This window comes from Anopheles cruzii, chromosome 3 (genome assembly GCF_943734635.1).
Source record: "Anopheles cruzii chromosome 3, idAnoCruzAS_RS32_06, whole genome shotgun sequence".
In the NCBI taxonomy this organism is placed as follows: Eukaryota; Metazoa; Arthropoda; class Insecta; order Diptera; family Culicidae; genus Anopheles; species Anopheles cruzii.
Genome location: NC_069145.1, coordinates 37,536,203 through 37,561,531, shown reverse-complemented (window position 1 = coordinate 37,561,531; position 25,329 = coordinate 37,536,203). Strand labels below are relative to the sequence as shown.

The window sequence follows — 25,329 nt, the reverse complement described above, 5'->3', positions numbered from 1 at the left end:
TCGAGTCTCTGGCTTCGAAATCGATCCTTGCACCGCCTTCCTTGTCAAGAACGATATCCGTATTGAAAATGGAATCCACAGAAACGGTTCGCTCATTTGCTGCGTTTGCGGTCATGCGAATCGTGCTGGTGCTGGCTTCCGGCCAGTACTCATATTCATTAATTTTCTTTTCCTCTCGAGTCATTCCAGATCACGCGCGTAGCGGAAGCTGGCAAATGATAATGATGGTAGAATCCGGCTTTGAATATCGAAACACCAAAACGTGGGGCCCTTGGAGTTCGCAATACAGGAGGTATTTTCTAGTGGCTCACTAAGCGTACGCAACTCCTTGAAGGGTGAAAAATGGATTGCTTATATCATCCCTTAATCTAACCGCTTGCAGGTGTGTGTGCATAACAAAATTCGCCAAAGGGGTTGCTGGTGGCAATGAATCACGCTGCTTCGCGATCAAACGCGCCAAATTATGACAGTTGCCTTCACGAGTTATGTTAAAAGTGGTTTGTCCAGGCAAAAACGCAGTTCTGCAAACAACTAAGAGTTTATCAGTGTATTCAGTGTGAATGAGACGGTTACACAACACCGGTATGTGGAGGGCAAAACATATTGTTTAAGGCTGAATAATTGAAATTGATCGTAGTATTGCATTCTCTGCTGCTTGTCTGTGGACCAGCTTCCTATCAAGTCTCTGTGACTTATTTTGCATACATTTTAAACATTAATTCGCTATCAGATAGTGTTGAGGTAATTTAGACACTCTTTTATACAGATCATTTGCATGAAAGGATAAATGTGTGTATGTATAAATTCATACACAATTGAATACAAACAAAACTTATAAGACTAATAAACCCTTCAAATAAATCTACAAACCGCGGTTCACACGCTGCCTTAAAACTTTATACACGCAAGATGGTACACAATATTTTGGGACAGATGCTAGATAACGATACGTGAAAGAACTCCTGCCATTGCCCATAGAATCCTGCATAGATCCATTTCCTGTGCTGGAAATCGTTTTACCGCAAACGTAAGCGAGATTAATGTTTTGCACGTCATCGTTGCGCTGTCACAGTTGGTCGAGATCACGTTTTTGATTAATTAAACCATCGTCGTCCGTAACGGCCGTTCGGCGCAGGAAGCTAAGATTAGCGTTCGATTGAACTAATTTTAAACCCCCAAGAATCCTGTCCCGTTGCATTATTACGAATGCATATCGCTCGCATCATGAATTGGTTACGAAAGGCTCAGTGGAGTGGCGAAATGTGATCAATTGGCGAGGCGTACTGAAGCTCCATCATTTATTTCCCGCCACCAATATGCCTTAGGCCTGATCAATGCCTCCTTCGGCCGGACATTGCACCACTTTCCTATGTTTTATACTATTTTTGCCCTAACGGTCGGTCCACGACGACTCGATGCATCCTTTGCTGCGCTCAGCCATTGGCAGGGTCCGATCCGCGGTCGCGGTCCAGCGTCATCATCAGCGGGTTGGGGTAGGAGCGATAAAGAAACTATTGCGATCGAGTTCAGTTGCGCACAATCGCCGCTGCGCGATTATGGTGCTTCGGCGCGGTCTTGCATCCTTAACCCGGCCACCTAACGGTTTGAGATGCGACTTTCAGTTTCACGCACGAACCTCCCGAGCACGGATCTTCAAATCGTTACCGCTCAGTGTCATCCGAACGGTGTTCGAAGTCGGAACTGTGCGAGCAGCAGTGGTAGCAACAGAAACAGCAGTAGCACCATTGCCCCGGAGGATAATAATCTTCATCGAACGACAACTCGCCGCTGGTACCATCGAGCCCCCGTGCAAGCAATCGCGCCCTGACTATTCGTGCTACCGTCAGACCATGCTTAGCGGTGGAAAAGTACTATCCGGCACGGATGTTGCTAAGTGAGTCCTTTTCTCCCCGTGGTGATTTCGGTTTCTTGCTATTCGGCCACTGGCTATATCCTTCTGTTTCGTCTTTTACTTCGACCGCCAGAGATATACGCGAAAAGCTGAAAAAGGATGTGGCCGAAATTCGGCGCCAAGTGCCGACACTCGTGCCCGGATTGGCGATCGTGCAGGTTGGTGGCCGCGAAGATTCTAACGTGTACATTCGCATGAAAATTAAGGCGGCCGAGGAGATCGGCATGTATGCCGAGCATGTTCAGCTGCCGCGATCGACAACGCAGGACGAGTTGCTGGCTACGGTAAGTTAAAAAAGTAGTACAAGTAGGAAGAAGTGCACGGAAACCAGTGTCCGTTGACCGTTTGCCGATCGACAAACACGTGCCGTCATGGCCAAGATTCTCTGCGCGATAACGGAAGCCCCGCGAAACGGACCACTTGTTGCGTAGCGCTCCGGATTGAGTTTGTTGTTTCCAAAACATATTTTCAAGGGGGATGTATATTACAAAACCCGCACCGCGGTCGTGGTTAAAGGAAGCGACCTGCTGTGTCCCATTCCGGGTGTTGGCGAGGTGTTGCGAACGGCCATGGGCACCATGCTTCCTTCATCACCCTTCGATACGCCAATTTCGCGCGCAATGGGAGCGTACAATAATTTGAAGGCAAATCAGATGACACCTTCACCGACATCCTCACTTTTGATGAAATGGGTCCAGTCATTGGGCCCGTACGTCGTACTGCAATTAATTTCTGGTCAGACAAATGGCTGATACTGCGCAATTCTTCACGATTCAGATCTTCATCCATTAAGCTGGAATAAAGTGGAATAAAACGAACTGTTGCAAAACTTAGCAAATATCCGTTGAGCGATGGGATCATTGACGAAAGAGTGGTTTGGTCGATTCTTTGGAGATGGTATCGGTCTCTCCTAGTTAATTGGATCACTGTCAAAAGGGCGACCCAGTGGCAAGGTTTAACATATTTTGTCATGTTCGCACGGCGAGTAACGTGTATGCTTTACCGAATCATCGCTTCAACGGGAAATCAGTATCAAAAACATGCTCGGTGCCATTCGCGACGCATATAGGAAATGTATAATCTCTCCGCGACCTACATTCGCAGCGCAACATTGTAGTTTAGTAGCGCTGCGCTGGTGAAGGATGTTAACAGCTGGCATCCCATCATAATCATAGAGAGAGATCGAACATATTTTTGATGCTAATTTATCAGACAGAAATTCAATGATTGATTGTTAGTGTGGTTTTGCATAAAATGAGCAGTTCGTGGACTATCTCGCTCTTTTCCTTGTTTTTTCTTGATATTTAATCAGGTCGAAATTCTCGTAAGTTAGATAAACTTGACTCTTAAACGAGAATTTCGATCCACTTCTGCTAAGAATAGCTCCACTATTCAACAATCATATCGCGTATGCTTTGCTTGGGGTGGTGATACTAATATAATGTGGAATTATGTGTAAGATTCTTAACTAGGATGTCGGTGCGATGTCGAAAACGCAAAAATCCGGACCATTTCAATACATCCGGAGCAATGCTTTTAGTGGAAACCTTCAAATTTTAGCAAAAGAACGAGACAATCAACCGCTCTCTCAATGTTCTCAATCAACCCTATAAATGTCTTAAGCCATGTAACCATTGGCAACATTGGCTAGATTAGAAACATGACTTTGGACATGCGAAATTTACCACTGGCCCTTAGACGGCATGATATGATTAAATCGCTGTCAGTACGAAAATATAAATATTCGTTTTAAGTATCTGCATCAAGTGCGACTCAAGGAAGTCACTAATGTTAGTGGTACGAATAACAAGATCCTAAAAAAACATGCGAGGTACAAATAATTTCAAAACGCAGATCAAACAATTAACTCTGCACTTCGAGCTATTTGATGTTATTTTCTATTTTTTCTAGTTCTGTAGTGTTTTCTGTTTAGGGTGATCAACAAGCAACAGGTGAACTTTTAGAAGCCAATATTCAATCAATTTTATTTGGGAACACAGACCGTTTGGTTTCAATGACCATCGGTTCCAAAAGCACTCTACATATCATAAATGCCGTTTTCTGCTGTGAATAAACGTGCGACATGAGCTACGGTGTCCAAAGGCATCGAAGGCCTTAAAGATAGCAACTGTAAATAGCAAAAATCAGATATTGAAAATGAAAAAAAAACAATCTTAATTCTCCGATTTGATACATTTTCGCGCACATACTCCAACGTGTACTTTGAAGTACCTACGTTAACGGGGCCGCATTTTCTTATGACGCTTGCGTCCTTTACTAAGCATCTTGCCGAAAATACCAGCATCATAAACATCACCAATGGGGACAGTTTGAGATGTTGCCAAAAGTGTTTAACACTTGTCGTGTGTCCGAAGTGGAATTGCAATCGATGTGCCACTGCCGGGCGTTCGGTCGTAGCATCGGTGGTGCGGTGCTGATTGATCGTGTTGTTGGCTTTTCTGGCACATCCTTGAGCTCGCTGGTTCGCTTCTCCAGATCGCAAGACGATGAAATATTAATCGTTAGTCGGTGAACGTTAATCACAGTGTTAATGCAACTGCTATACGCTGGTAGCAAGTTATAAGGGACTCGGATAGTGGCTTAGATTAAACTTTATATCGTTTTGTATGGTGCAGGTCAAGCGACTTAACGAGGACCCATGCTTCCACGGGATCATCGTGCAAATGCCGCTGGATTCGGAAACACCGATCGACGCACATCTTATCACCGATGCCGTTTCACCGGATAAGGACGTTGATGGGTAAGCAACATAAGAAACTTTTTGGCTTTCCTCTCTTGTTTTAGAAGTTATAATGCGGAACATCTTCACCTTTTTTCAGCCTCAACACAGTTAACGAGGGTCGCGTGGCTGTCGGTGATATGAACGGGTTTCTTCCCTGCACACCGAACGGTTGTATGGAGCTTATCAGACGCACCGGAACCCCGATCGCAGGATCTTACGCGGTTGTGATTGGGCGTAGTAAAATTGTTGGCACGCCCATGTCCGAGCTGCTAAAGTGGAGCGATGCGACCGTTACCGTGTGCCATTCGAAGACGAAGAACCTGAATCTGTTGATCAAGAAGGCAGACATTCTGGTGGTAGCTGTTGGGCGCCCAGAAATGGTCCGTGGCGCCTGGATCAAACCGGGTGCCGTCGTGATCGACTGTGGCATCAACTCTATTCCTGGTAAGCCTATTCCTGGTGCCACCAAGAAGATGAATGCAATCGAACCCGAGTTCACAGGGAAAGACGCTCGGACACGTCGCGTTATCAGCAGCAACTGAAGATCAACAGTCAATCCGACCTCCAAATTACACTCGAGCACGATCCGTTCTTTGTAGTGGTGCTCAGGGCCATTCTAATCACTCCACACAGCCTTCCACAGGGGTCCTAGCACGGGTTCTGTTTAGTCATTGCATCAAATAGCTCTTTTGTGGAGAAATCAGTCGGTTAGCCCGTCGTCGGAACGCTCCTCATTATCTCACTGATTACTGATCGTTGTTATCCTCCGCGCACTTTTTTCGCCTGGGTTACCAACAGATCCGACGAAGAAGAGCGGCCAGCGGCTGGTCGGTGACGTGAAGTACGACGAGGCGCTACCGGTTGCCGCGCACGTAACACCAGTTCCTGGAGGGGTCGGTCCCATGACTGTGGCGATGCTGATGCAGAACACGGTTCAGTCTGCTCAGCGCGTTGCCCGGAGATTGGTCGAAATGGAGTTCCGCTGGTGTTTGAAAACTTTGCCGCTTAAGCTGACCGAACCTGTTCCGAGGTGTGTTCGTCAAGTGTATCGCTACGCAATTACCATCGAAGGCTAGTTAACGCTTATACACATCCCTCTCTTCGACAGTGACATTGAAATTGCACACGGACAGGAGCCGAAGGATGTGGCCGTGTTGGCGCAGGAGATCGGCATCATACCGTCGGAGCTGTCTCTCTATGGTACGAAGAAGGCCAAAGTATCTCTGAAAGTGTTGGACCGGCTGCAAAACGAGGAGGACGGGAAATACGTGGTCGTGGCAGGGTGAGAATTTTTTTCACTTTGTTTTTTTTTTCATATAATAATAATAACAGTTGTGACTCAATAATATAATAATAATTATGAGGTATAAGGGCTTGACTCTGTTTAATGTGTGTAATTGCGGCAAACCCGAAGAACTCATTATAGAACAAGTTATGATAATTAGAAATTCACCTCATCGTCACCTCATCCTCGGCTGTTTTGCAAGAATATTATATTAATTGGCTCACTTTGCGAGCGATAACGAACCTCACTCACACGATCACGTATGTTACGTATCACGATCATGTTACGTAATGCAGGAAATTATTTCCGTACGGATTTTACAATGGGAATTAGTGCGTATAGCGAAAGTCATGATAAACATCTTTTAGATTTTTATTTGTCGAAATTTAACGAGTAAAATAGTGCATATTTTCGATCATCTTATTTGAGCTAGAGGGAAACCAACATGTGCCAACTAAATCTGATCTACAAGTCGATATAAGGTGTTCAATGTACTAACGTATTTTTCTGCCACAGCATTACTCCAACCCCACTGGGCGAAGGCAAGAGCACCACCCTTGTCGGGTTGGTGCAAGCGCTGTTTTCGCAAAAGCGTTGCAATTCGATCGCCTGCCTGCGCCAACCGTCGCAGGGTCCCACTTTCGGCATCAAGGGCGGCGCGGCCGGAGGTGGCTACTCGCAAGTGCTGCCGATGGAGGACTTCAACCTCCATTTGACCGGCGACATCCACGCGGTGACAGCGGCCAACAATTTGCTGGCGGCTCAGTTGGACGCGCGGATCTTCCACGAGGCAACCCAAACGGACCAGGCGCTGTACGAGCGGCTCGTGCCGGCCATCAGGGGCTCCCGGAAGTTTGCCCCTATCCAGCTGCGCCGCCTGAAGCGGCTTGGAATCGAGAAAACGGATCCGTACACACTGACGCCGGACGAGATTAAGCGGTTCGCGCGGCTTAACATTGATCCGCACAACGTTACGTGGACTCGGGTATTGGACGTGAACGATCGGTATCTGCGCAAAATAACGATCGGGCTGTCACCTACGGAGAAGAACCTGACGCGGGACACTAGTTTCGCGATATCCGTGTCGAGCGAAATCATGGCCATACTGGCGCTCGCCACAAGCCTTGAGGACATGAAGCAGCGGCTGGCGAAGATGGTGGTCGCGTTCGATAGGACCGGGGCACCTGTGACGGCCGATGATTTAGGTGTAACCGGATCGATGATGGTCCTGCTAAAGGATGCGATCGAACCGACGCTGATGCAAACTCTCGAAGGGACTCCCGTACTGGTACATGCTGGCCCGTTCGCTAACATTGCGCACGGCTGTTCGTCCATCATTGCGGACGACATCGCCATGAAGTTGGTCGGAAAACGAGGCTACGTGGTGACGGAGGCTGGCTTCGGCTCCGACATTGGTATGGAGAAGTTTTTCAACATTAAGTGCCGTTCGTCGGGCAAAGTGCCCAACGCGGTCGTACTCGTAACGACCGTTCGCGCACTCAAGATGCACGGCGGAGGACCGATCGTTACGGCCGGAGCGCCGCTTCGCCGAGAGTATATGACCGAAAATCTAGAACTGCTCGAGAAAGGACTACCGAATTTGGTGAAGCACATCGAAAATGGACGCAAGTTCGGAATTCCGGTAGTGGTGACCATCAATGCCCACGCCACCGATACGCCGGCCGAGCATGAGTTGGTTCGGAAGGCGTCCAAGGCGAACGGTGCGTTTGAGGCGGTCGTTTCGCACCACTGGGCTAAGGGTGGCGAAGGGGCGGCAGAGTTGGCGCAAGCCGTCATCAATGCTTGCGCAGATCCCACGTCCGATTTTAAGTTCCTGTACGAACTTGATCTACCTATCGAGGATAAGATAAGCAAAATCGCAAAGGAGATGTACGGTGCCGGTACAGTGGAGCTTAACAGCAAGGTTCGCGATGCTATTCGGGTTTACACGGACAAGGTAAGTGGTGCTGCTACAACGATGGACGGTCCATCATCCACCGTACTCTAACAACCTGTTTTTCACAGGGCTACGCAAAGCTGCCGATCTGCATGGCAAAAACTTCGAACTCCCTCACCGGAGACCCCAGCGTCAAGGGTGCCCCGAAAGACTTTAAACTCGTCATCAACGATGTTTGTCTGTCTGCCGGTGCTGGTTTCATTGTCCCAATGTGCGGCGAAATTTCTCGCATGCCCGGCCTGCCTACGAGACCTTCGATTTTCGACATCGACCTGAACACTGAAACCGGCGAGATAGAGGGACTGTTTTAAACGTCGGTCAGGCGTCTCATGATGAGTTTAATCGTAGAACCAAAAAGGCGTTATTTTTGTTTGCATTTTCGTGCTCATTGTTTCGTCTGTCGTTGACAATCAATTTTAACAACAACCTTCAACAGACAATTTCAGCTTATTGTGCCTTCGATTGAATTTCCCTTTACTGTTATCTTCAGATCTGTCTCAAATAAAACACTTTGCCCAAAGCTTTCTTGATCCAGAAATTCTTTGATCTGGTATTGCTCTTTTTATTCGCTACTGTTTTGTTGTGTTTTCCTACTATTGTTTTCCTATTGTCAACGAAATATAACCATATCCGCCCGTTTGCCTACATAACTCTGTTCAACTACATTCTGTTCAACGGCAGTCTCCCTAAATTGAATTGGAAGGATAAGAAACGTAAAACTAAAAATAATTTTGTCAAAGGCAACCACAGTGAATTAAGAATGAAAATGAAGAATGCAATACTAAATGTTATGATTAGAAAACTTTGAGTTTTGAAATTTATAAAAAGTTTAAAGTTATAAGAAGATCCATATTCATCATATTCATCATCCTCATTCAATTCAGTTAATACAATTTCAAACATTGCCCCTTCAAATGACCAGTGAAAGGTTTGCTATAAATTTCGGAAATAGTTTTGAAAACCCTGTTGACCAATTATTATCCAATAGTCAACGGAAACCGATTTGAGCTTCGCGATCACGATGCAGCTTGGAGTACAGATGGATGCGCACTACGGGCAACAACTGCAGCGAAACATTGCATAACTTGCAGCTCACTCCTCCGTTCGGTAACGACACCGATCTGTGAATTGAAAGCAGAGATAGCTTGACGAACGTTTTCTCAATGGACAAGACGCTACACTTACGTTTGAACCAATTCTCGAAGCTCCTGACAGTGCCGTTGCAGGAATTCGATGCGGTTTGATTTGATTGGTCGTAGATTGAGCTGTGGATGCAGCGGGTAAAGTGCCTTTTCGTATATATTATTGATCTGTTTGGACTTGCTCGAGCTTGGACCGCTATCGCCTGGTCCATTGGCCGGTTTCCACGTGAAATCATGCACAAAATTGTTCTCCGTAATACTTCGCTCGCGCTGAAGGATTCTTGAAGTACAATAAGTATAGTAAAAGGATAAGAAATAAGAATTTGTGGTTGTCGAAGTTGGATGAAACAAACACCAAGAAATATAATTACTTAATTATATACTCCTTCACTTTAACCATTAGCGATTCGATGCTAAACTCGCCAAATAATCGAGTTTTCTCGTTTCGGCCCGAATGTAATATCGAATCCATCGTGTACCGAAGGGCATTGATCTGCGAAAAAAAAAACAAAAACATGTTTCAAGCACCATTTCTCCTCGACAGTTTCCCAAAGATGGCTTTGATACAAGGCACTTGATCGACTTGCAAATTTCCGAACGAAGGAAGGATTTAACAGGAAAGATCTCTGTAATCGAATGTTTGAACTCATTTTGACTGGTGCCATTATATCGTTTTCGAACGCTAAATATTTTTTTCTTTACTGCATATGTATAAAAAATCACTTACATCGCCAATGTCCTCTTCCGTGACGACGACATCGACCGGCAGAGAGATGTCGTGCTCTGGGTATAATGACTCGCCGTTACGCTGGTCACATCCTAAGCCCGCTACCAATCCGACAAGACGCGTTTCATCAGCATCCTTTTTATAATAGCACTTCGGTGCAAATATGAGCGCCATCAGAGCAGGCATCCCGGGGATGTTGGGCATCATGGTTGTTTGGTTGATAGTAAGGCGCTGGCTTTGCTTCGCTTCGTTAATCCCGGCAGAAATCAGTAGTTTTTGGTGAACATCCTGCGGGTTTGATTCGAGAAGCACTGAATTTACAGATTCGCTCTCGATTTTCACCTGATTCACATAGATGGAAAACGTGGTTGCAGTGCATTTAATTTGAAGTGGATTGTACGGGCCCCTTAGTGCCACCGTTATCCGTAGCAACTCTCTTGGAAGATCAACCGTGAAATCGTCATCATCGTCGACGAAGTGAGCCAGCTGCGAGTCATCGTTCAAAATCTCCTGCCGATACCGCTCGTCAACCTCGATCTGTCGCTGAACGCGAATCCGTGATTCGTGATCCATCTTTGAAAGGTACGATTCCTCTGATGGTTGAGCCAACTTCATATTGACCAACTCTTGATTGATGGACAGGCCAACATCGCGAGAAGAGCCGCTCTTCCACAGCACGACGCTCGCTACCTGATCGACGACGGAGTAAATATCGACCTCCAGCATTTGCCCAAACGTGGCCTGTTTTAGGAGCTGAGAGCTCTTCTCGAGCCATGTACCTTGTGGGGATTGCGGTGCAAAGGGCTGAACTTCGGCAAGGCACGCTTGGAACACTTGTCCCGGCAAGTCGGTGTATTTGGCAAGTGAACCGGTTAACTGATGAAAGCATGTAACCGGTAGTGTAACGGTAGCTCCGTGATCAACGAAAAATACCTTCCACAAGGCCGTCCTGTTGGACGATAATTCTTCGCTAACCAGCTGTCCTCGTCGATAACGCGTACTTTTTGGTAGCTTGGCCGCTACGATCTGGCGACGTCGAAACTGGAAATGTTCCGTGAACGGTTGAAGCTCCGATTCGTTCAGCCGTTGATCGATTTCTTCAAACAGTTTGGCTCTCTCTCCTAGGGGACGTATAAAAAACTTTCCGGGATGAATCCCGTAGGTGACTGTAGCTGACAGCCGCGCACAATGAATCAGTGGCACAACGGAAAGGTGTACATTGGAGATAGGAATGCGTCGCGGCACCCACTCGCAGTTTCTCCACTCGCCTAATTTGTGACGCGTCGCGAACCGTACGGCATCGGCGTGGTTCATAACCTTCATTTCAAAGCAACCCCGGCGATGTTCCCGTAGCTTTAGTGCGCGGTACACTTCCGAACGGAATCGTCCAGGCACTGGGTATCCTTCTCTGTCCTCACCAACGTATCTGATAAAGACTCGGTTCGAGCTGCGGTCGAACTCCACCTTCATGGAGGCCTGCTTCGATCGATCGCCGTTTGTGAGCATGTCTTTCAACTGCTGGCGATAAAGAGATCCAATATGTTTGGAATGTTCCAAACCGATGAAGAAAACGGTGCTGAAAGGATCGCGACATCCGACCTCGGTGTAAATGCCCCGTCCGCCGTTATCTCCGTTGCTGGCCAGACCAGGTATGAAGAAATTCGGATAGAAAGCACCCGCCATGACCACCTTCAGGATGAGGCCCTTTTCCCCTTGGCTCCAGATCACACGGTTGACACCGGTAACTTCCTTCACATTGCTGACGCTCAATCGGTGCTGTATTTCTCGTACTAGTTCCGCCATCTCGGACAACGATTTTAACTCCAATCCATTACGGTAGCACCACTGGGCAGTGTTACCGCCCGTGCTCTGTTCTGTCATCGATCGCCAGGCAGTGTATGCATTCAGTATGGCAATTCCATCCGAACCCGAACCATCGGAAAACCGCATTTTGTTCTCAAACGTTTGTATCGTGCGGTTGTTGGTGAAAATGTTCTTCACGCTCATGCCCGCTGCAATGATAATCGCCTCCTGCAGCACCGAGTAAACGTAACCCAAGATAACCAGCTTCGCTACCGGGAGATCCAACGGCAGCGCACACATCAATTGACCGAGGAACGTCATATCTCCATCTAGTGGCGTATATTCACCCTGCGACGTGCGTAGTAACGCGCCAACCTCTTTCAGTTGCAGTATAGTATTGCTGACGTCGGAAAGCTTTGGCGGATTGAGAGCGAGAGCAAGGATGGCGTGCGGCGGGCCCATATCGAGCATCTTCGCTTTCAGTACCACATTGCTGAGACGGCAGCGTATCATCTCGGGCATGGTCGTCTCTTGCATGCCCCTCTCGAAAAAGCTTCTATCAATCAAACGGTACACACGGCCATTCATGAGACGACCGGTACGGCCAGCTCGTTGCACGCAATTACTCTTCGAAGCCCATTGCGTCGATAAGGTTGAGAAATTGCTGGTCGAATCGGTGATTTGAATTCGGTGGAGACAGAAATCGATCACTGCAAAGATGGAAATGTTGATGTACGAACCAAGTAAGTTCTTAGACTATTGCAATCTTACCATACTTAACATCGGGTACGGTGATCGAGCTTTCGGCGATATTGGTCGAAAGTATAACCTTTCGCTGCCCGGGTGGTGGCTTCCGAAATACGGCGGCATGGTCTGTCGATGGTAGCATCGAGTGTAACTTGAGTATGAGAAAGTTTGGACCGGCTTGTGCGTTCTGCTGCGTGACCTTTGTCGCAAAATTGTTAAGCGTTTCAGCCATTAGCTCGATCTCGTTAATTCCCGGTAGAAACATAATGATCGATGGTTTGAAATCGAGCTGGTCCACTCGTTCGTGACGATCAATACATTGGTCGCAAACGTATGCCAGCCTAGCCGCAATCTCGTACATTTTATCGCAAATGCCTGGCTTATTATATTCGATGTTAAAGTCAATCTGGAACTTATCCAAACTGTCGAGATAGTACACGCTCACGTCGTACGGCTTGCTGCTGGCCACGGTCAGCGACGGCGCGAGCAAGTTGTCACTCTTTGGGATTTTAAAATATTTGCAAAACTCACCGGCATCGATCGTGGCCGACATTAGAATAATTTTTGTGTTGCATGAGTTCGCTTGAGTTTCGCTTGAGTTCGGTTGCGATTGGGTTAATAGCCGTCGCACGAGAATCAACAGAAAGTCCATGTCTACCTCGCGTTCGTGCACTTCATCAAGAATTATATGTGTGAAGCGTGCCAGCGATTTGGATGTGATGAGCCACTGCAGCAGTACACCTGTCGTCACGAACCTCAGCCTCGTATCGTCGCTAAGCATTTCCTTCAGGCCCACCCTGTACCCGACCAACGAACCTAAATCGCAGTTTCGTTCCTTAGCCACCCGTTCTGCGATAGAACTCGCTGCAATCCTACGAGGCTGCGTGACAACAATGTTGCAGTACTCTTGGCGCAGAAACGCGTCTTCCAGCAGGTACTGGGGCACTTGCGTCGTCTTACCGCAGCCCGTGGGCCCCTGCAACACCACGACCGGATTCTCCCGAATGATATCTAGAATCTTCTTTTTGGACTGCATTATAGGCAACCGATTGTCTTCTACTTTGAAATTGTAGCGCTTAAACAAGGGCTCCATCAATTCTTTACTACGAATCAGTCGTACGTGTTCTGCATCACCATCCATCAACGAGTCTGCCTCGTCAACATCATCAAGCCGGGAGGAGGTCGCCTTTGCATTTATAGCGTCGTTCGCGAAGGCCTGAAAAAAATATCAACGGTCCTGTATGATGCTGCATTTGTTCATATTTACGTTCAGTACCTTGAAAAGCCTTTTTTCTTCCGCTTGGGCATACACGGCGCTGTATTCGGTGCCCAATTGTTCTCGCTGCGGAAGCTTGTAGTTGTTGAGTTTCTCCGGTACGACGGATGCATTGCAATATCCTCCGGACACAATTACGCGCTCAAAAGGCTTGCTGAAGTCGAAGAAATCCAAAATGTCGTCCTGCTCTTCCATTTCCAATACGTCTATCGCAAATGCGATCAACTAAATTCGCTATTTTATTATTATTAGAACGGGTAGAACCGTATTAAGCACCAACTTTCAACGAATTCAAGCGTGCAACAGCACGAAGTCCGCTTCCGAGAGAGTGTTCCAAAATGTCAAAACGTCATGCATGTCTAAACGCGTTCAAGGCTTGAACTATTGTCTATAACCATAGAATAACAAAAATCAACGTCAGCACCAGCTATAAATTCGAATTGTCAGACGCTACGATTTATCGCAACGATGTTTCGTTACGATTTGTCGTAGCGATCTTTGGAGCGTCCACACACTACGGTTTCGTAGAGATTTAACATCGAAATTCATAAAATCAACATGTCTAATGTCTATCCACCATTAGCACACGCACACATGTATGGAAATTGGTCCGATATTAATGCTCGATGCTTCAGATTTTCTAGATCCGAGACGATGGTCGTAAACGGGCAAAAACGATACTGGGGGGCCACACGATGCATAACATATAACATAACATAACAAAATTTGACACTTAATCGGTAAGCATGTGTCAAAAGCTTTGTGGCTCCGCGAACCTTGTAAAACATAACATATATCACGTAACAACGAGCGTTTGTTTACAAACGTAAGGATAATGTAAGTTCTTATTTGTGATGTTATTTTTAATTTTAACTATTAATTTTTATTATATTGAATATAATTTTTATTATACATCGCGTGGCCTCCCCAGATACACAGCATAAACGATTTGGCAGAATAAATTAATTTTACGCTCTTGATTACGGTTCATCTAATCCCCCAGTAACAATTTTTCGTCACTTTTTGACTTCAATATGCCCCCTTGTCGTGATGTTTTGGCTTTCATGCCTTCATAGTAACTGTTTCAGTCATGTATCTTCGTTTGGGTCATGGTTGCCAAATCGGGGAAATGGATCGGATCCGACATCGGCTGAATATGGTCCTCTGGCTGCAGATTTGGGGTACTCGGACCAGTGTAGTTACGTTCTTAGTACTTTCAACTTTGTAAGGCACTTAAGCATTTCGCATAAAAAAGATAACATCTGTTTCGTCGCACTTTTTCTGGTTTGAAATGATTGAGCTATTCTCTTGCAGTTATCAGTCAAAATATTCTTCCCTCGTAGAAACTATAAAAAACAAAGCACGCCAGGCATGTTTTATTTCCTATCTTGAAACACGGCCCCTTTTTAATTTACATAAATTTGTGTTTATAGCGAAACGAAACGAAACACTGGCAATTTGTTCAGACAGACAGGACTCCCGACAGCCGTGTATTCGACGAAGGGTTGGGATGGTAAATAAAGCAAGAAATATTAAAAGACAGAACCAAAAACGATTAACGCTCACCGGCCGCACCAGGAGAGATGATTTTGATGACTTCATGTGCTGTATCTTATTCAGAAACTTGACCACAGATGGTGTTTTTCTTCCGATGGACAGACAGATTCGCGACCGAGAATTTTTATTAAAATCCTTTCAAAATGTAGGACCTACCAAATACTATTTTTCGGACGGTCTTCTCTTTTCCTGCTGTGACGTAACCGAGTAAACAGTAAGCTGTTTCTGACAAGGTCAAGCGATGACATTTTAATAAAATCCCAATTTCCGTTAACCCTTCGCTTCACTTTGCCCGTCTAAGAAAAAATTATATACACCGGTCGGGATAGGATGGGTTTGTCCATTCTCGCTGCCCAGTATCCGCATGGCTAATCAGCTTTCTTGTCTCTCTCTCCTTTTTTCGAATCAAAACCGATGTGATAACTCATCCTCGGTTTCATCGATTTTCTGATGAACTGCTGTCGATTGGGGTGGCGTGGCGTTGACCAATGGATTTAGCGACCGCTGGCGAATGTGTTCCAGGAAAGCGGGACTCAAACCTTCCTGCTGTGGAAAAGGAGCATAAGGAGTTCAGCGACCACCCTTCAGAGGAAAGTTTGCATCGTAGGAATACTTGAGGTATTACCTTTTTCTTCGTAGCGAACATGTCCTTATCCATGTCCATAAAATCTGATTCCTCTGATTGTATACTATCGGGGAACGAATTAAGGGTAAATTGAATGAGCGTTCGTTATCGAGATTGTCCTTGCCCGTCACAAAGTGACGGAAGTGCTATACGCACCTAAGGTCGTCGTAAAAGCCACCACGACTGCGTCCGAACTCGTTATCGTTCAGCACAGGGTTAGAGCCTTCGACAGAGAATATGTTGGTAGTTGGCACGTTGCGCACTGGTTTACCTTGCCGATCGGACGAGATCGAACCAAAGTCCGTCGCGGACAGTGCCTTGAGCTGCCGGTTTAGACTGCGGATTTTGACGAAGAACGCCACGAACAGAATCACACACAGAACTGCCAGCGCTCCGGCAACCACAATCAGAATGACCTGCAATGTTTCGTCTACTTCACTAAGCGGTTCTTCCGGGGTCGGGACGTTCTGGAGCGACAAGTTCCGCGTCCTTAAGGCCGTCTTCAGCTCGGTCACAAACGTCCGGTTGGATGATTTCCGCTGTATAGTGCTCGCCTCCACGGCCTGATTGTTCTGGATGAAATGCGTTCGCACATCTGTCTCACTGCTCATCGTCGCTTGGCGCTCTTCTACCGCCTGGTCAATATCGTCAATATTGCATTCCATATCGTACGAGGCGGACAGCTGCTGGGAAAGCTAGAACCAAACACTACTTATGATTATTTCAGGCGGTAGAAGAGCAAAAAAGGGCGCCACTCCCTCGTGCGACTTACAAAATCACGAGTGTCCGGGTGGTCTATCTCGTCTACACTGTTAAGAAACACGAACGTGACACGGTTCGACTCGGATACAATGTAAATTTTCGCCGACACCGTGTCGTTGTGCGTATCGTCCCTGTCGAACGCGATGATCGTGAACTGGTAGTAGCCCTTCTGAGACGGCTGAACTTTCTGTTGCAGCGTCAACTCACCACTACCAGGATCGAGCCGGAAGGGAAGGGTATCCGTTTGAAGATTTTCCCCAACCGTTTCAATCGAACCGGCCACTATCTCGTAGCGGATGATTTCGTCCTCATCTGGGTCTTCGGCGAACACGCGGAACAGTGGTTTCTGAACCCGATCGTTAGTCGTGATTCCGGCAGCGTAGAAGCGCTGCTGAAATACAGGCGGATTGTCGTTGACATCGTTCACCTTGATGCGGACCAATAGCAAAGCTGTTGACGATTCGACTATTGGCAACGGTGGACCATTTTCGTTGTTCGTCGCAACGACGCGTATCTCGTGGGAGGGTATGTCTTCCCGGTCCAGCAAGACGGCCAAACGCAACACGTTGCTCACGGAGTCTAGCTCGAATAGATGGCTCGCGTTTCCGAACGTTTCTGTACGCGTGTTCAAGGATATGTGTAACGATATTGTTGGAGAGGAGCACTGTGGTGAGGAACTCACTGTCAATGTAGTAGAACACATTCGTCTGAACGCCCGGAGGAAGGCCAGCATTTTTCGGATCTTCCGCAAATGGTAATTGGCGACGTTCGTCTCGTCCTTCCTCGTTTTCTGTAAAACATTACACCATCAAGTGAAATTGGCTCATAAACTTGAAGGAAAACACCCCTAGTCCCGCAAAAAGTGTAATTATCAGGATTCATCGATAGCCGTTTCGGAGCGGGAAAGTTATTTGATGGCGGTGGTAAGTTTGACCCGTTCTAGAGAGCTTTCGTAGGCAGCAATTGCTTTCCAGTCTGAGTTCCGCGAAAGGATGAAACGTTTCCAATTATAATCGAATCTCAACGTAAATTTAAGCAAGACATCAACACCTGCAGCACTTTAGTCGCGGTGCTATTAAAGGGATGTTATAAAATAGACTCATCCACCCTTACTAAATGCGATTCATCGAACGGTGCAAGCAAAAGCCTGGTGGCAAAGTGAAACATAATTGTGAATTAACGGTTACCGTGGTTTCGCTCCCATGGCCGCTGCTCAGGACGATGAATTAAATCATCTTCCCGAGAGCACCCGCATCACGCTGCGGGTCATTTTCAACCGGCCCGATGGATAGCTGCGACGCATCATTATCCTTACCTGTAAAATCGGTGTCGAAACTCGGTTCCAAGAAGGCCGGTTCGCCAGTCATGTCAATAAAGACAATATTAATAGGCGCTTCGGTTTGCTTATCACCGCCATCGGTGGCCAGAACAGTAATCTGCACGAGGCACAACAATTATTAGGGATAATCCTTGAAAGTTCCCACGTCACAGGTGACCGCACTTACGCTGTAGTCTTTTGGGTATGGCTGCACTGCCAATGCGTTTTCCAGGACGAGTTGACCGGTTTTACGATCAATTTTATCAACCCGAAACACTTCGTGGTCTTTACCGCCCTCTGTAAAGAGAAATTTGGTACTTGTCCTGTGCAACATCGAAACGCCCAACGCAGCTCACCGTTGGTGCTTTTCAGCGTAAACGTGACATCGCCGAATATGCCTCCGTCGTTATCGATGGCCGTGAAGTCTCCAAGAAGTGAACCGTTGGTGTCGTTTAGCGGACGACCATTGTACAGTGACTCATACCTAAAGTTTCTAGTCAGCATTCAGTGTGTTTCTGGTAGCGCTGCACTTACTTTAGGCGTAGTTGAGTGTTGCGCGATGGGAACGCGATGGTCGGTGCTTGATAGTTGTACGGATTTATAACCAGTTCGTAATCGCGTGTTCTACAGTTGTCTTGGGCAGGTTCGGGAAGTTTAATAATTGGTTCATATTCGCTGCCTCGATCACATGCCTAAAGGAATGTTGAAGAGCAAACCGTTCGTTCGACTTTCACATCCTTGCCGTTACACAATAAATTTACGTGTAGTCATCGATAACATACCTCGATTTTGAGAGTCCAGTTACCATAATATCCCTTCAAGTCGATTGCTGCCTTGAGTGTCGCATTGTATTCATTGTTGTTTTCTAACGAAAAAAGCGATGTTCCGATTCCTGCATTCAAGAAGTATATAAATGTAACGGTTATAAATGTGGAGCATGTTCGTGCACCGTGCACGTGCACTTACCGGGGGTCACTTTACGTATGTGATAATTGATTTTTGCATTCGGCGTTAACCTATCGTCCAAATCGATAGCTGCCAAATCCGCCTTCATTATGTGCCCTTCCTTGGCATCTTCGGACACCTCGGAGCCCTCAGCACCTAGGTCAGGCAGCTCCGGGTAATGGTCATTGATATCAAGCAAGGTCAGATGAATGTTTGTAGATACACGATTTTGAGCTGGCGTATGAAAGTATTGAAACAGTGATTAATACCGCGCACAATCTACACTAATTGAAAGTCCTGAGTAACTCATGCTCGTTGGGACTTACTGTCGTAGCCTCCGGCATTGTCGACCATCACTACGTTTATCATAATGCTCTCCAGTCCGGCGTCTCTATCGAGTGGTTCATTGTTTTCTTTCACATACACGTGACCAGCACTGTCAACTTCAAAGTATCGTTGGAGCTGCGAAAAATCCCTATAATTGATCTCGTACGACACGGTGTGATAAGCCGTGTCTCGGTCCTGATCTTTTCCTTCAATAACCGCCACAGTGCTTTTGGACTTCATTTTCTCGAATTTGTACACACGGCTCTCGTCGGGGAAGGGATCGTGATACGGGAGCTTATTGTTTGTGTCCATCAGCACGATCGTGAACACGTGACTGGTAGTCCATTTCCAGTCCGCTACTGACACGTTTTGCAAAACCACCTCAATCGGGGGAGTGTCACAGTCGATGGTTCGATTTCCTTCAACTCGAATGATTCCATTCTGATCTATGCTCATCCATCCCTGGTGGTCGGAGTTCATGGGTCTGATAAAACGAGAAATCTTGAAGTTGTTACATCACTCCCAAAACGTTTAGACGTAAACTTACGTCATCGAGAACGTCATTTCGTTATTGCCAGGTCCGTCGATATCGTAGGCAATGATATTCCCTATCGTGACGCCAGCATCGGAGCGCTCTTTCACGGTTCGGACCGCTGTGAGAGTATCTTGGTCAAACTCTGGTGCATTATCATTTTCATCGTCAATCTGTACCGTAACCATTGCCACTGCCTCGTTTGGCATAATGGTTTGGTTGCGATCTACGAGACGAATCATGAGAAATAACGTATCGTACATCTCGTAGTCAACGTCCGAGCTGAAATCCGGGTTAACGCGCAACGTTCCAATTGTACGCTGACGATTCACGCGTTGCTCAGCGATGTAAAAACAGCTGGAAACCAATTCCAAAAGGAAAATATTTTTCGCTACTTCACACATGGATTGTTAGATCGATAGCTATAGTTACTTTTGGTATGTTTCAGCCTTCGCGCGAACACCACTCTTCGAGCCGTAGCTGCTACTCCAATCGATGCTGAACATCAGATCTGCCTCGGTATCAGGATCGGTTCCAATGATCTCTCCCGCTTCGGCTTCGCCGATGATAACGACCGTCTCGGCGACGGAATTCTCCGGTATGTGCAACGTTCCGCTGGGCTACACAAAACGAATTCTGCATTACATTACAAATCGGCATCCGACACCAGTTTTCATACCAATGTTATTTGCGGTGGCTTATTGTTCACATCGATCACATTTATCGACAGTTGAGAAAATATCTGATGGAGTGGTTCGTGTCGGTCTGTTTGCAGCTTGTCTTCGGCAAGCAGTTGAACGATAACGTCTTTAGCGATATCATAATCGAAAAGGTTTGCCACCTTTGTTTTGATCTCAAACCCATAGCTCGGTATACCCGAGTCCATGTCAACCGGAAGCACCACTATGTCCAAGCTCTCGGCAATTCGTCCCAGTGCAGTCAAGCTGACGCCATCGTCAATATCACGATCAGTTACCGAAATCGTTGCCAGCAGATGGTTTTCTCCGATCGTTTCAAGCACGCTGATCTGATACTCTTCCTGGCTGAACTTCGGTATCTCGTCGTTCCAGTTGCGCAGTTGCACGGTGATCGTCTGCAGTCGCTCGTGGGATGGTTCGATCGGTTCCCGTGCTGTTACATGCAGTTGAAAGGTTTGGCGTTCGGGAACTTCAAAGTCAAGCTTTGCCGCGTTGTTTACGTTAATCGTAAATGCCGTCTTCTGGTAACCGTTAGATGGGATGATGGCGAAAGACTCTGTTTCCTGTGTGCTCCCCGCTACCGTTTCCGACAGATGCACCGTGTAACGGGCGTGCTCGCCGAGATCACGGTCTTCAATGAAAAACCGTTCAAAGGCTAGCTCCATAATAGTGTTTTCCCAAAACTGCAGCTCATGCGGTTTGACATCAAACTCCGGATAGCAATCATTTTTGTCCTCAAGAATTATAGCTCCCTCAATACTGGTTTCATTGCTAGGGTTATGGCACTTGTAGGCTGTGATCTATGGAGAGATCAAAGGCGTCAGATTTTCCGGAAAAAGCAGCAGTGTTGTGGCATCGCTGATCCTACCGTGAATGGATAAAGCTCATTCTGCTCACTATCTCGGTCGATTGGATGGACGGTCAACTCACCGCTGTTCTCTCCAATAACAAAGTATTTTTGATCTACCAAATGGGGAATTAAAATAAAAGAAAACTCACTTCCAAGCGGACGGTGCAAAAATCACTGATTCAAACTTACATTCCGAGTTGGCGGTCTGCAACCTGTAGCATATTGGATTGTTAAGTTCCGTATCACTGTCAATAGCGATAACGGTACTGCGATACTCTTCCTTTTCCATTATCCGTTGGGTGGTGAATGGTCGTATGAAAGTGGGATTACGACTGTCCACATTGCGAACCTTTACAATGGTGTTTATTTTAAACGAATGTGTCAGATCCAGATCGTAAACGTTGGTAACGAAGTTGAACAACGATTTCTCTGCATAGTCCAACTTTTTGTTTACCCTTATAATATGAAAAATTTTGTGTTACTATTTTACATTTAGAAACAATAACAACAATTAGGTGTAAACTTTTGGGAACAATAACAACGTTTTTTAAAAAAACACGATTCGGGCAATACCAATTTTATATATTGTATTAACCTCATTGGCATGCTTAGTTGAATGAGAATTAATAAGAATTCAATATTCAAATATTTTCAGTATATCTTCCTAATACATTCAACATATCCCGTTATTCAACAATGTATAAATGAGTGCGTCCCGGTTCTACCTTGTATTTTGTTCTTAAAATTTTGGTTTACTAATAGCTATGTGTGCCTATGATCTATCATCTAAAAAACAAACCAAGTATTAGTTCAAATGTAAACATTCAAAATTAAACCATTTTGATCTAGGCTCCTGATTTTCATTAGCCAATATTTGCTCCGTTGAGCTCATCCATCCATGCTTGATTGAGCTGATGTCGGTTTTAATAAACGCCGAAATTTTATAAAACATATTAATGTTTTATTTAATCAAATATAACTCTGAAAATTGCCATATTCGGAGACCAATTCCTTGTTCATCAATTTAACAACGCTTAAAAAAACCTTTGTCTAAAATGCATTATCCTCATTTGGTCTCTGTTGTGTCCGACCACCTTGAGTAATGTTCAAATGCTCAAGTGCATTTAAATGTGTAAGGTTCAAAATTGTTGACTTAAACAACTAAAAAAGGATGGTCCCAAAAATTTCAAAAAACTGCAGTCAATTAAAAAACATCATGATATTTAAGCTTATGCACGAGTTTAAAAGCACTTTAGTGGCCAGCTTGATGGCTTGATGGTTTGACTACCTACCTGAGAAAGTACAGAATATTGTGAATAGGATCTTCCGGTCTCCTGTCCTCAGCTGGCACAAACTCAAAGTGATCTCTGGCGTTGGCGTCTTCGATTTCCAACGTGATCTCATTCGTACTAGAATTGAGAATATTACCCCTTTCGAACCCATCGGCATGGTACACATTATACAAACATTCCGACGTGAAACTCTCCTGCAATTCGTCGATTTCGCAATAATTTTCGCTCGTCATTATCGGCGCATTATCCAGAACATTGACCAGCTGTACGGGAATAACATAGGGATTACTAGCACTTTCCACGGAAACCAATATCAATGGGGAACGCTGTTCCTGCACTTCATAATCCTGTCGCCGGTTGATTCTGATGCACCAACGGCCATCGGTAGCTTTCACCATGCTCGCACCGAGACTACTTGGGGCGGAGATAATGAGCGGCTCAAATGGACCTGGCCATGAAGAAAGGACAAGGATTGCAATCGCAGAAAAGCTTATGTAGGTCATTACCAAATGCGCAGATATTTGCTTACCCTGGTAGTTCAGGTAGAGCATAATGTACGGAGTGGCCATTTCTTCCACCATCCACACATTCTGTTGCGTGAGACTAGCGTCGTAAGCACTGAGCGAAATGTTTTGCTCGTTTCCGGAAACAAACCGTGGCTCGCTCCAGTCATCAGCCCACGCTAGCTGTGGCACACCACATATCAGGAACGCGATCAGTGCAGATTTCTGTTCAAATCAAGTCAGGGCAACAAAAATATCACCAATATGTTACAAGTTAAAGTTGTTAGTTCAAAGCGAGCATATGTACATTTGAAAGCTACTTTAAGGTAACACGCGACACGCTCTATAAAAGCTATGCCCGAAAGATAACATTTCTTTAAAGTTCCAATACATGATACCATTTGTGCTGGCAGTGTGGCTGGGCGGCACCATCAATCACACATTTGCGCCACATGACGCATGACACCATCGGTCATTCGTCGATGTCAGGACACAATGCTGAACACGAGTTAATTGCTTGCCGCAAAAAGCGCGGATGCTTTGCGACAAACGTTTCTCAGTTCTTCGCTCTACAGGTCGGACCAATCGCACAAACTTGTTCGGAAAAGATAATCTCTTCAAACAAAAGTGTGCGGAAGCACACCAATGAAGATTGGCATCATCTTAAAAGTGACGTGAGAAGACAAGATGTTGAAGGTGCGTTTGAGCTCCTCGCCCGTCGTCACCGTCGACCGGATCTGTCGATTGGCAATTGACTTCCTCTGCTATTGCCGTTTCTTTGAGTCACCATCGATAAGACCTAATTGATATTGTCAACAGTACCAATATCGGGGATTCACTGAAAGATTCACTAGCACACACAAGTTTTCATCACACGGAAGCGAATTCGCGAGTAACCAGGCGTTTGAAAATTGTGTTAGACCGTTTGCTTGGAACACTGCTTCCCCCTATGGGGCTTTATTTATATCACATTGACCGGACGTTACAATACAATAAATTAATTACCATCACTACGCCACTGCCATTTCGTTGATTCATTTTTCCCACCCAACAACTGTAAAGCATCAGCAAAATACGTTGAGTGTCATGTGAAGGCACATCTAATCTTTTTGTCCTTTTCGAAAACTTAGAAGAATTAATTGAAACCTGCTCCTCGTCAAAGAGCGTGCTATAAAATCACTAAAGTCTCGCGTCGCACGTTTACGGTTCGAGTATCGATTTGTCCTGCGCCTATTGTGACCGACCGACGATAACTGATGGCTACTCGATTACCGTCGATTGCCCGATGCCCGGAAAGGTGTCCAAGCAGGGCAGATATTTTTCTCTATAGGTGATAACAAAAGTGTCGATTGCTTTCTTCTACTAGAAGCAGCCTCTGCCGCTAAAGATAAGATAACACTAGCGCGCCTCCTATACCAGTAAGCTTCTCTTTCTCGTCTGCGACAGTACTACAAGTTGCTATAGCGGCAGAAGGCGACTGAGTTTGAAAAGGCAATCATGAATTCAAAACATAAAACGAGAATATACGAGCAATTTGAGCCTTATTTTAAGATAAATACGAATAATAGAAAACACATCATTTAAAATTCAGCACAGAATCTGCAAAGCTTTCAAGTTTTGTCTCAACCGAATCGATAGTGCAACCGCATAACTTCAATATGCACAATTTCTGTGGAAAATAAATTGTGTATATTTTTTCAGAATATAACAATAATCATTTAGTTGGACCGTGCACAAAGTTAAAACCAAATTATGAGTGCAGGAAACCGGACAAAACACGACACTTGAAACTTTGATATGGACGATGAAAGTTGAAGCCCTTTGTACGAATGGTGAACGGAGAGTCTGGACTGGGTGAAACATGGATATGGCAAATGAAGCTCTATCATAATCATAAGTTATCTCGTTCTAATTAGATACTCTTTCGGATGCATAACAATTTTTTGAAGCAAAATTTAAAATAATCTTTAAAATAATTTAAAACAAACTTTATATAATTTATAGTCGAGTGATCTGAAATAATGATAATATCTATGACGGATTATGAGAATGTTCATTAAAACAAAATAATCCGTTAAAACATCCATCAGCAAGACATGACCCATCAGGCGTTGTTGAAAATTTTAACGTTAATTTAGTTTTGCTTGTCTGCTTTTTCGTCTTACATAGATGAGTCGTTCAAACAGCCTGCACTCGTACCCACAACTTCAACAAGTGCTCCGCAATCTGGACGCACGAAAAAAAAATTAGGTTATCAGATTATTTCATTTTCCTCTATTGAGTCTTCTCTTCCAGGAGCTCTGAGTTGAAAGTTTCATTTCTCCGAAC

The 25,329-nt window shown here is 45.5% G+C and overlaps 3 protein-coding genes across 3 annotated transcripts; 1 reads left to right on the top strand and 2 right to left on the bottom strand.

Annotated features, from left to right (window-relative positions):
• Positions 1-1,554: 1,554 nt before the first annotated feature.
• LOC128271378 (C-1-tetrahydrofolate synthase, cytoplasmic) lies at positions 1,555-8,625 on the top strand. The gene is made up of 8 exons (XM_053008869.1): positions 1,555-1,894; positions 1,986-2,196; positions 4,549-4,673; positions 4,753-5,099; positions 5,454-5,685; positions 5,764-5,937; positions 6,457-7,897; positions 7,966-8,625. Exons 1-8 carry the CDS (start codon positions 1,557-1,559, stop codon positions 8,206-8,208), a joined length of 3,111 nt encoding a protein of 1,036 aa, XP_052864829.1. The 5' UTR covers positions 1,555-1,556; the 3' UTR covers positions 8,209-8,625.
• Positions 8,626-8,885: 260 nt separating this feature from the next.
• Positions 8,886-13,787, bottom strand: LOC128270338 (probable ATP-dependent RNA helicase spindle-E). The gene is made up of 6 exons (XM_053007737.1): positions 13,593-13,787; positions 12,341-13,532; positions 9,767-12,279; positions 9,411-9,532; positions 9,083-9,319; positions 8,886-9,018 (listed from the first exon to the last, which is right to left on the bottom strand). The coding sequence occupies exons 1-6, from the start codon at positions 13,785-13,787 to the stop codon at positions 8,886-8,888; spliced, it is 4,392 nt and encodes a 1,463-aa protein (XP_052863697.1).
• A 1,084-nt stretch (positions 13,788-14,871) lies between these two features.
• Positions 14,872-24,039, bottom strand: LOC128270337 (cadherin-23-like). The gene is made up of 20 exons (XM_053007735.1): positions 24,007-24,039; positions 23,028-23,184; positions 22,499-22,946; positions 21,396-21,661; positions 21,225-21,319; positions 20,338-21,156; positions 20,091-20,278; positions 19,674-20,015; positions 19,126-19,610; positions 18,821-19,033; positions 18,637-18,746; positions 18,389-18,546; positions 18,211-18,338; positions 18,042-18,151; positions 17,852-17,972; positions 17,219-17,326; positions 16,547-17,151; positions 15,931-16,469; positions 15,775-15,838; positions 14,872-15,692 (listed from the first exon to the last, which is right to left on the bottom strand). Exons 1-20 carry the CDS (start codon positions 24,037-24,039, stop codon positions 15,555-15,557), a joined length of 5,127 nt encoding a protein of 1,708 aa, XP_052863695.1. The 3' UTR covers positions 14,872-15,554.
• Between the last annotated feature and the right edge of the window lie 1,290 nt (positions 24,040-25,329).

Bases quoted from the DNA above. Each gene is read 5' to 3' on its own strand.
- LOC128271378 (XM_053008869.1), top strand. From the start codon at position 1,557: ATGGTGCTTCGGCGCGGTCTTGCATCCTTAACCCGGCCACCTAACGGT. The intron at 1,895-1,985 runs GTGAGTCCTTTT...TTCGACCGCCAG, and splicing joins TCCGGCACGGATGTTGCTAA to AGATATACGCGAAAAGCTGA. The intron at 7,898-7,965 runs GTAAGTGGTGCT...TGTTTTTCACAG, and splicing joins TTCGGGTTTACACGGACAAG to GGCTACGCAAAGCTGCCGAT.
- LOC128270337 (XM_053007735.1), bottom strand. From the start codon at position 24,039: ATGAATCAACGAAATGGCAGTGGCGTAGTGATG. The intron at 15,839-15,930 runs GTGCGTATAGCA...GTTCCCCGATAG, and splicing joins GGCTTTTACGACGACCTTAG to TATACAATCAGAGGAATCAG. The intron at 15,693-15,774 runs GTAATACCTCAA...TTTCCACAGCAG, and splicing joins TGTTCGCTACGAAGAAAAAG to GAAGGTTTGAGTCCCGCTTT.
- LOC128270338 (XM_053007737.1), bottom strand. From the start codon at position 13,787: ATGGAAGAGCAGGACGACATTTTGGATTTCTTCGACTTCAGCAAGCCT. The intron at 12,280-12,340 runs GTAAGATTGCAA...CCATCTTTGCAG, and splicing joins CGTACCCGATGTTAAGTATG to TGATCGATTTCTGTCTCCAC. The intron at 9,320-9,410 runs GTAATTATATTT...TTGTACTTCAAG, and splicing joins GTGAAGGAGTATATAATTAA to AATCCTTCAGCGCGAGCGAA.